This window comes from Mauremys mutica, chromosome 13, assembly GCF_020497125.1.
Source record: "Mauremys mutica isolate MM-2020 ecotype Southern chromosome 13, ASM2049712v1, whole genome shotgun sequence".
Classification (NCBI taxonomy): domain Eukaryota; kingdom Metazoa; phylum Chordata; order Testudines; family Geoemydidae; genus Mauremys; species Mauremys mutica.
The window spans coordinates 38,336,744-38,347,620 of NC_059084.1; the positions used below are offsets into that span (position 1 = coordinate 38,336,744).

Genomic DNA, 10,877 nt, shown 5'->3' on the forward strand with positions numbered 1-10,877 from the left:
GTAAAAACTGAAATTAAGCAGGTTAACATCTAGAATTGATGCATTAACGCAGGGAGTTGCTCCAAAACAGTTAACTGCAGCAAAAAAGGGCACGCCCACCATCTGTTTGGCATGCAGACAAAAGCAACAGATGCTGGGGGAACAAATTCAGGTTTTACAAGAGCAGGTAATAACCCCCACTCTCCTCTCAAAGCCAGGATAAAAACCAGGGGCACAGTCCCAACTGTGCAGGTTCCCAACTCCTTTGAGCCACGGAACCATACTCGGTGCTCATATCTAAAAATAGAACCTTCTTTCTCAAATACTTTTATATACCAGTTAAGTTTTTTCTTTTATATGCTGTCTCAGTTTGCTCAACTCGCCGCTGCTGCCCGTACTTTCAAATACCTTGATACAGTTAATCTCTCATGGCTCAGGTCTTGCTACCTTCCTAGGTTGCTCTTCGCCCCCGTCCACCCTTTTCCTCCACCTCTCCTCACTTCTGCCCTCTCCCTTTGTTTAAAAGTTAAAAGTTATAGTTTTTACAGAAACCTCCAAAAGATAAAGCGATTGAAAACAGAACAACACAAGAAACAAAAAGGAGACAAGGTAAAAACTTTACTTTAAATAAATCCAGTAAATTAATTATTTTCACCTTCAGGAATGCAACAGCTGGAATTATTCCTAACTTTCTTGAAGATATGGTTGCCAAGCAACAGAAATTCACACTCTGCTTCTAATTCTAACCACTAACTAATATTTGAAAGATGGGCTTTTCTTTTTTCCATAGAGCAGAGTTTTAAAATAATGTTAAATATAATGGAATGCAAAATTCCTTGTTACCAAATTAATACAATAAATTTGGCAAATATTAATATATTTTAAAATATGTTTGTTAACAGTTTTAAGTAAGGTAATAACTTGTTTTATTCAAATGTTTAACCCTTTTAATGTTTTGGTTTTGTTTGCCTTATTTTCTATAGTTATGAATAGAATTCTGGTGTCATTTGTTTTTAATTGTAAGTTTGTCCTGTATGTCACGTGCATTGTCCTGTGTTGTATGTGTTACGTGACTATTTTTTATTATTTTTATTTTGTTGCAACAAAAGTCAATTTTATACCCTTTTAAAATATATGTATATGTGGTACCACACTATTTTAATATTATGGTTGCGGTATAGCCATCAGAATATTATTAATACCTTTTTTTCCCAAAGTTCAACAAGGTCTCAGTTATAAATATATGTACATATATTTCTGCCTCAACAAATAATGAAATTGCAAACAAAATTTTCTTTTATTAATCACAATTTTGTTTTGTTTTTTAAGTTTTTTTTTAAAGTTTTTAGTCAAAGAAAAAATGTAAGGGAAAACCTCAACATTAAGGTACAGATAATATTAACAAAATGTCAAATTCTTGTTTGGGTTTTTATAATCTCATTTGTTGTTGTTTTTTAAAAACTTGTTTGCACTTCTAAACTTGTCTGCACTTATAAGAATGTGATAGCAAAAATGTTTAAAAATAACAACTTATGCATAGTGCTAACCAAACAATTTCAACAGGTTTCCACCTTTGGCTCCCAAACATAACAAAGCATCATGAAAATTTAATACCCTCAAAGTATTTGCATGGACCTGTATTTAAAATTTATTTTGGTTTAATTTTATAGTTAGTTTAATTTTACACACTTTTCTTTTTGTCTGTTACAGCTCCATTTTGTTTTTTAAAGCTGTCCCCTTACTCCATTTTGTTCTTGTTCTCCTCTGTGGCTGCCCCTCCCTGGCTGTTAAGATGTTTACCATGGCCTCTGCCCTTCTCAAAGGGAGGGCCCCTTAAGTTGTTTAACAAGAGCCATTGCCCTTCTCAAAGGGATGGCCACTTGTGCTAAGTGGGACCACTGCCCTGTTCAAAGGGTTAGTCCTGTTACCACCTTGTTAAAACCTGGGCTTGGTGTAGGGTGGGCAATGTCCAGAGCTGCAAGACCTATTGTGTTTTTAAGATCCTGGGCATGAGTCATAGACCTCATGTGCTTTTGAGTCACCTATTGCACAGGACTTGCCCAGACATGCCTGTAGCTGCCTGCAGTCTTCTCCCTGCCTTCTCTCCTCCCTGTAAGAGGGGGAGCCAATCAGAGTTACTGGCGGGAAGCTGCCCAGGTTTGCCTTTATAAACAGACATTTTCTGAACAGACTTCAGAAAGGTTCCTGCATTGCTGCCTGGTCTGATCAGCCAGGGGGTTCTTTCTCTGCTCTTGCTTTATTTTTGAGCATACCCCTGTTTTTTGAACCCCCCCCCCACGAAGAACGAATTGCTGCCTGAGAGATCTCCTGATTATCTAGACTGTACCAAGCCTTCTGATGTTCTTGCTGCTTCTGCCTCTGCTGCTGCCTTGGGGGCTGGTAAGAATCCCTCTGTAAAACTTTCTGTACATTTATTTTATTATTTTAGCTGCTGGCTCTGTCTCCCCAGCACACAGACTCAAGCTAAACCTTGGTCTGTGTTTTAAAAACCTCTCTCTTAAACTCCGTGGCACTTTGCCACTAAAAGTAAGTTTGTGCTGCTGCTAAGCTCTGCTCCTGTGGGCTTTGCCTTGGGCTCACTGTTTTCAGCTGTATCCACTGCTGCAGCCACCTCCCTTGGCTTCCTTGGGGGCTGCCTTGGGAGATGTATTCTGGGCACATACCACTCTGCCCTCTGTAACTTCCCCATAGCATAAGGTGCACCATAGGTTTTGTTTCTTTAGTTTAATAAGTCATAGTTTGTTAAGATTATAAAGCTTGTAAGTCTCACCTGCCTTGCTATAGTTCGTTGTTTTGTTGCTCCATATAGCTGCTTGTTGGTTTGCTTAGAATTGTGATATTTGTTATTTTGCCTAGTCGTTGGTTAAGATAGATTTAAAAAGTCATTGCCTGATTGTATTCTGTACCTGTTTTGTTACTTTGTAGAAGCTGCTTGTCATTTTATATAAGTTTGATTAAGTTAGAAGATAGATAAGGTTTTTGCTGCTTTTCCCCCACGTCTGCATCACCCTCTGAACTTCCCAGACCCCTTGCTGCTTAAACTTACAGCCTGTTTGTTCTCTGTGTCTTCCAAGCCTGCTTGTTCTAGCACAAAACCCCATTGGTGACTTTTTCCTCTCTGATACACCTCACATTCTACATTTACACCACTGTGACACATTTTACCTAAAATTGTTTGTTATTTAACATATTTTTCCATAACTGTTAGTTGGTTATATGCTGCTGTGACACACCCTTTTACATAGAAATTGTTAGCTACCTGTTACTTTTATACTTCAGTGTTAATTGTTTACCAACTGAAGCAGTGGTGAGCTGCAGTCGGTTCGCACTGGATCGCGCGAACCAGTTGTTAAATTTAGAAGCCCAGTTTAGAACCGGTTGTTCCTGGAGGAACAACTAGTTCCAAAAGGGCTTTTAAATTTAATAAACGCTCTAGCAGCTCCCTGCCCTTCCCCCCAGCCCCAGCTCACCTCACTCCGCCTCGTCTTCTAAACGCTCCTCCGGCTTCTCCTCCCCCTCCCCAGCTTCCCGCGAATCAGCTGTTTGCGTGGGAAGCCTGGGAGGGCTGAGAAGAAAGCAGAGGCTTCCACCAGGTGAGTTTGCGCTGGGGGCGGGGGCACCAGCGGGTGGAGGGCTCCAGGCGCTGGGCTGCCCAGCGAGGTCGGGGCCGGACCTTGGTCCCTGGGGCCGGGCGGCGCGGCGCAGCTCCTGGCCCCCGGGGTCCAGCTGCGACCTCGCCAGGCAGGGCCGGGCGGTTGCTGCCCCGGGGGCCGGACCCCGGGGGCCGGGCCGGGCGGCGCGGTTGCTGCCCCGGGGGCCGGCCCCCGGGGGCCGGGCCGGGCGGCGCGGTTGCTGCCCCGGGGGCCGGACCCCGGGGGCCGGGCGGCGTGGTTGCTGCCCCGGGGGCCGGACCCCGGGGGCCGGGCCGGGCGGCGCGGTTGCTGCCCCGGGGGCCGGACCCCGGGGGCCGGGCCGGGCGGCGCGGTTGCTGCTCCGGCGTCTGGTCCCCGGGGTCTGGGCCGGCTGGTGCGGGTCCGGCCCGGCGGCGTGGATCCTGTTCGGCCCCTGGGGTCCGGCCCGGCGGCGCGGCTCCTGTTCGCCCCGGGTCAGCCCGGGGGCGCGGTTCCTGGTCCGGCCCCGACGTGGGCTGGGTGCCTCCGATCCCAGCCCCAGCCCAGCTGGGCCCCCAGCTCCAGGTAGCAGGGTAAGGGAGCAGGGAGCCGGTGTGGGAAGAGGGCAGGGGAGTGATTAGTGTCAGAGGGCAGGGAACAGGGGGATTGAACGGGGGCAAGGGTCCCGGGGGGCAATCAGGAAGGAGCAGGGGTTGGATGGGGCAGGGGGGGCAGTTAAGGATTCCAGGGACAGTCAGGGGACAGAGAGAAGGGGTGGGTGGTTGGATGGGGTAGGGGTCCCCGGGTGCCATCAGGAATGAGAGAAGGGGTTGGATGGGGTGGCAGGGGGCAGACAGGGGCAGGGAAGGGGGGTGGATAGGGCATAGGTCGGGGGGGGCCTGTCAAGAAACATGGGGGGGTTGGATGGGACAGGAGTCCCCCGGGAGGGGGCATGACCCCTCCTGGGGTGAGGAGGAGGAGGGAACCGGTTGTTAGTATTTTGGCAGCTCATCACTGAACTGAAGTATACAATTGGTATTGTACCCCACTATTGAAACCCCCTATACTGTTCACCAAAATAAACCCCTCCCCAATTGTCTACCTTAACAAACCCCATACCCCTCACTATTGAATTTTCCCTGTTTTTGCATTTGCTTAATAAAGTTTATTTTGCACCCCACCAGTGCAGTAATTGTCCCCCAAGATCCCATATACCTGCGGGCAGGGACATGGCGTCACGAACAGGATCTTGGGGTAACAATTACTGCCCTCCCTGTCCCTGGAAAGAGGCCAAGACCTCTGGGACAGAGGAAGATCAGACCAACCACCTACAATACCACTTGCTGCAAAGTAAACAGCAGCCTGAGGCCCTAGAATGGGTCTGTACTATTGGCAAAGGCCAGAGCTCCAGGGTGTATACCACCCACCTGGGGCTCACTGATGTGGGGTGCCTCTTAACCTGCCACCCCACATTCAGGGCCAGCCCTGCTGATTCCAGCCTCCGGCCAGTCTGCACTAAGGCAGGAGAGCCAGCCGCAGATTCAGATCCCACCCGCCTCTGGAGAGAGGTGGGAAGGGTCATGAAAGCCTGCGGGGGGGCCCCATCTAAGCTTGCCCCTGAACCTTGAATTTAGCAGGGGTCCCCCACCCACCAGATATTAACAGAACTGGTGCAGAAGCTGGATGAAATTCGAAAGCCCAAAAAACTGTGGCATGACATATATAAGCCCCAAAAGGTAGCCACAGTTACCTATGAGATCCTGGCTCAGGCCCTTGATAAACTAACTGTTTTCCATGGGGCCCTAATGACCTCGGCCAAGGAGGCCACTAGCCAGCCTAGCCAGGAGGGACCACCACTGACCCCTAGCCTGCCCAGTCCCAATAAATCCCCTGAAAAACCACCCCCATATACTCACCCAGAGGCCTCATCTCCCCTCAAGAAAACCCCACTATACCCAGCCCTACCTTCAGCCCCTCTAGAGGCCCAAGCCCATGAACCTGCTCCCACTGTCACCTCTGGTGAAGCCCTGCCGGTATTCATCAGTCGTATAAAGTTTGATGACCAGGGCAACACCACACAGGTGACAGAACTCCGACCCCGCTCCAAAGCAGAGATGAAGGAGTTCATCTCAGACACCGCTAGGGGGGCCAATGAGCCACCACTACTGTGGCTAGGCCGCTTGGCCCTGGAACATGGACAGGAGTTAGTGGATAGGGAAGAGGGCATAGTACTAGCCAGGACCAGTAGCTGGTCCAGGGGTCTCCCAGGGAGCCTGGTGATATCTAACACCGCATGGCCCCTGACTGCCCCAGCCCTGGCCTTCCTCCATTTACAGCACTCCCTTCAAGGGATCCAAGTCCCCCGAGGAAGCGTCAAGGACATCCTTTCCCTGAGATGTGCTATCGCAAGGGGGTCCATCATGTTGTGGTCCCCTACCCAACACCCTTTTGGACTTACTCAGGCCCAGATTAACCAGGTCAATGCCTTCAGGCATGTTATTGACCCCACCGAGATACCTATAGACGAAGCTGCCATTGACTTAGCCATGGACAGCAGTACCACCCCTGACACCGGGGCAGTTCTGTGGCTAAGGGGGTATGCTAGGCGCCCCATTGGGCGACTCTATGAAGCCCTTGAGAAAATAAGATGGCCCTCAGCCCAAGCTCTACCCATCAGTCCACCCCCACCACACGCCAGTCCACCCCCACCACATACCAGTTCACAACCCAGGCCCCAGTACTCACAGCATTCATTTACAGAACGCAAAATCTTTGGGTTCTTATTGCATAAAGGCCTCACTAAGGAGGTTGTGCGTAAGCTCAACAGTGAGCAGCAAAAAGCCTTGGCCATAGCTCTGGAATGGGAAGAGCAACTAGAACCTTCCCAGCCAAAAAACAGATAACGGCCGGGTGCTTGGTGGCGACCAGCACCCGCGCCCCTATTCTTTTATGTCTTCACAGGAATCAGCTGCCATGATTGCCACCCCACCTCGAGAAAACCCCCTGGTTGCCTGGTTAAAAGCCTACGCCCTGCAGGAGGTCCTCATCGGAAACCTGTCAGATGTCCCCTCATCACATGATTGTGTCGCCTGCACAAGACGAGAGGCCTCAGATGGAGGATCCCCTTTCCTCTGGAAGTTCCTCCCCCTCACGAACCTGACCCCACAGCATCCAGCCTCCGCCTGCAACAACACAGACTGGGTCCATCGACCACTGTTCACCTGCAACACCAGCAGTGACGACCGGAAACCCAACTCATTCGCCCCTGTTGCGTTTAACCCCCTCTCCTACAGTTTAACTTTACAGCAAATCCGTGGACTGTCACTTGGTCTGGAGGCCCTCACCAACATCACAGCCGAAGGGTTTCGTCAAACCAGCGACGCTCTCACAGTCCTGGCCAGCTACGCCGAGCAGAACCGTCTTCTGATCCAGACCATCCTACAAAAGGACTTTTGTGTTGCCTTAGAGGACCCTGATCCTCGCTTTAAGGGACAATGTTGCCTGCACCTTCAGCCTGGGTGGAACAACATCTCAGCCGTGGCTGACCAACTGTCCTCCTTCGCCGTGCAGATTCGTAAGGAGCGTAAGCAGTGGGATCCTGGGCCCAGTCCATTGAGCAGTGGCTTATTACTGTTGCTATTATTCTTGTAGCCTTTTTGTTGGGGATGGCAGTGGTCAAGCAGCTAATTCGTAAGGTTGTGTCAGCCCTGCCTTTGCAGGTGAGGTATTCCTCCATCCCCTTGGACAGCAGCAAACCACCACCTCCATACTACGAAGACGACGACTTATAAAACACCCTTTTTTTTCTTTTCTTTTTTTTTGGTCTTTGCATGGGATATCCCCTTCACAGCCCATTCAAGTCGGCCAGGGGGGCATGTCTGTTACAGCTCCATTTTGTTTCTTAAAGCTGTCCCCTTACTCCATTTTGTTCTTGTTCTCCTCTGTGGCTGCTCCTCCCTGGCTGTTAAATTGTTTACCATACCCTTCTCAAAGGGATGGCCACTTGTGCTAAGTGGGACCACTGCCCTGTTCAAAGGGTTAGTCCTGTTATCACCTTGTTAAAACCTGGGCTTGGTGTAGGGTAGGCAATGTCCAGAGCTGCAAGACCTATTGTGTTTTTAAGATCCTGGGCATGAGTCATAGACCTCATGTGCTTTTGAGTCACCTATTGCACAGGACTTGTCCAGACATGCCTGTGGCTGCCTGCAGTCTTCTCCCTGCCTTCTCTCCTCCCTGTAAGAGGGGGAGCCAATCAGAGTTACTGGCGGGAAGCTGCCCAGGTTTGCCTTTATAAACAGACATTTTCTGAACAGACTTCAGAAAGGTTCCTGCATTGCTGCCTGGTCTGATCAGCCAGGGGGTTCTGGGGGTCCTTTCTCCGCTCTCGTTTTATTTTTGAGCATACCCCCATTTTTTGAACCCCCCCCACGAAGAACGAATTGCTGCCTGAGAGATCTCCTGATTATCTAGACTGTACCGAGCCTTCTGATGTTCTTGCTGCTTCTGCCTCTGCTGCTGCCTTGGGGGCTTGTAAGAATCCCTCTGTGAAACTTTCTGTACCTTTGTTTTATTATTTTAGTTGCTGGCTCTGTCTCCCCAGCACACAGACTCAAGCTAAACCTTGGTCTGTGTTTTAAAAACCTCTCTCTTAAACTCCGTGGCACTTTGCCACTAAAAGTAAGTTTGTGCTGCTGCTAAGCTCTGCTCCTGTGGGCTTTGCCTTGGGCTCACTGTTTTCAGCTGTATCCACTGCTGCAGCCACCTCCCTTGGCTTCCTTGGGGGCTGCCTTGGGAGATGTATTCTGGGCACATACCACTCTGCCCTCTGTAACTTCCCCATAGCATAAGGTGCACCATAGGTTTTGTTTCTTTAGTTTAATAAGTCATAGTTTGTTAAGATTATAAAGCTTGTAAGTCTCACCTGCCTTGCTATAGTTCGTTGTTTTGTTGCTCCATATAGCTGCTTGTTGTAGTTTGCTTAGAATTGTGATATCTGTTGTTTTGCCTAGTCATTGGTTAAGACAGATTTAAAAAGTCATTGCCTGATTGTATTCTGTACCTGTTTTGTTACTTTGTAGAAGCTGCTTGTCATTTTATATAAGTTTGATTAAGTTAGAGGATAGATAAGGTTCTTGCTGCTTCTTTCCCCTGTGTCTGCATCACCCTCTGAACTTCCCAAATCCCCCCCCCCCCCACTGCTCTGTTGTCCTTACCTCCTTACCTCGCAGGGCTTCAGAGTCTCTCGCTGCTTGCAGCTGCATCTCTCATCAGTTGCCACTATCATCCCCCCCCCCCTGTTTCTTGACCCAGCCTTTGGGTACACTCTTGCTATCACAGCCTCACAAGTGAAATTATGCAGTGTAGACTTAATTTATCACCCATATTGTATTATTGCACTGTGATTCACATTTTACTTCCACCTTTCTGATATACTTTGTATTTGCATTAATACTATTGTGTTACATTGTGTATAAGGCCACCAACCACTTAATACATTCTATCTAAGATTGTTGACCATTCTATATAGAAGCTACTATTTTATTTTGCATTTCCTTTTGGTATGTTTTACATTCCATATTGTATCTAGAGCTGTTCCTATATAAAGTTGAGTTGCTTATTAACCGTACTGTATCCCATTGTGCTAAACCCCACTTACTGTACCCCACTGTTAGAACTCCCTACACTGTTCAATAAGAAACCTCCCCCCACCATCATTGTCTATCGTAAACCCCCTATACACCCCATCCCATCGTATTTCATTGTTAAATTCTCACCACTCCCTTTTTCCTTTAATAAAGAAATTAATTGGCACCCCACCCGTGTGGTAATTGCTCCCCAAGATCCCATATACCTGCAGGCAGGGACAGATACCTGACACCATCCCATGACAATGCTACACTGACGACAACCTCGGACTCTTGCACAGAAACAGACAATTACATTGCGTGTTTCTGTTCTACCCTTCGCCCTCTGACCTCGTCCTCTCCTGTTGTTGTGGATGTCCTTCCTCTTGCAGATGGTGAAGCTGCTGTACAATATTCGCTACTCAGTAGTGTTTCATCACCACTGAAGTCTCTCTTGATTTTATAATAATGTCTCTCTCTGTATGTACAGATAAATGCAAATGAATTGATAAGAGAATGTATATAACTGGCCACGGTGGCACCATATTTTTGAAGCTGCTTGTCAGTCTTCCTGGTACTGTGAATAACTCCCCCTCAGTATTGTCTGTATCTGCCTGATTCTTGGGGAGAAGAATCTTTTTGCCTAACAATAGAATTGTGAATATTTTTCAAAAGTGGGAAATATTTGCCAATAAAGACAAAATTGAAAAAAAAAATCCTGAGAAATTTTTGCCTTTTTCACCAATTCCAGATTGTTGTTTTTTTTAAATGAATATGGACATAGAGAAACAAATCTTTGTTTTATCCACCCCCCCAGTCCAATCCTGTCAATACCAACATTATTTATCTAAGCAGTCTGACTCCTGAAATATCAACAACCACTTGGTTTTTGTTGTTTTATGACTAGAAGGAGAATGACAGTCCATTGAAACTTAATGAGATGGGTTCAGTTATTCTGGTGTAAATCGAAACTAGTTTCACTGAAAATGAAGTTGCCCCGTGTGTTGAATTGGGTCCCGTGTCACTCAAGTTCTCTTCCTGGTTTTCTTGTTTCTCTGTCTCTGTTGTTCATTCTGGCTGATATTTGCAAAAGCTCAGACACAAGTGCAAAAATACACATCTGCGTGCGCACACACAAATACACAATGGGAAGGCATAGTTGTATACTCATAGACACAAAGGTATAAGCACAAATGTGGTTTTACTCTCACAGAAACAAAGCAAACATGCTACTGATGAACATTAAAAACATACATGTACAACGAGCCAGAGACTAAACACACATACACCCACTGGAGCAAATGCATAAACACAGAACATGCTCCCTAAGAAATCCCTAATAAATAGCCACAGACACTGGTGCAAACACACAATCATAGACCCTATAACACAATCACAGATCGTCAAAATACTCACCACTGCAAATGCAACTCTTATTTTTGTGAACATACACTTACACAGGGAACTTTAAAAACCCTTACAGATTACAACAACACAAAGATTAATTACTGTGAAATACGCACGTGGCCTTCCCAACAAACACCTGTGCACAAACTCACAATTAAAATTTATATACCTGATATTACTTCTGTGGAGGAAAGTCATTCATTTCTTTTGTTAGAGTTTATTTTTTTAATAACCT

The 10,877-nt window shown here is 47.3% G+C and overlaps 1 protein-coding gene across 1 annotated transcript; it reads left to right on the plus strand.

Moving 5' to 3' along the window:
• The first annotated feature begins 145 nt into the window (after positions 1–145).
• Positions 146–7,585, plus strand: LOC123348587. The gene is made up of 2 exons (XM_044986152.1): positions 146–166; positions 6,540–7,585. The coding sequence occupies exon 2, from the start codon at positions 6,561–6,563 to the stop codon at positions 7,260–7,262; it is 702 nt and encodes a 233-aa protein (XP_044842087.1). The 5' UTR covers positions 146–166; positions 6,540–6,560; the 3' UTR covers positions 7,263–7,585.
• Positions 7,586–10,877: the final 3,292 nt, after the last annotated feature.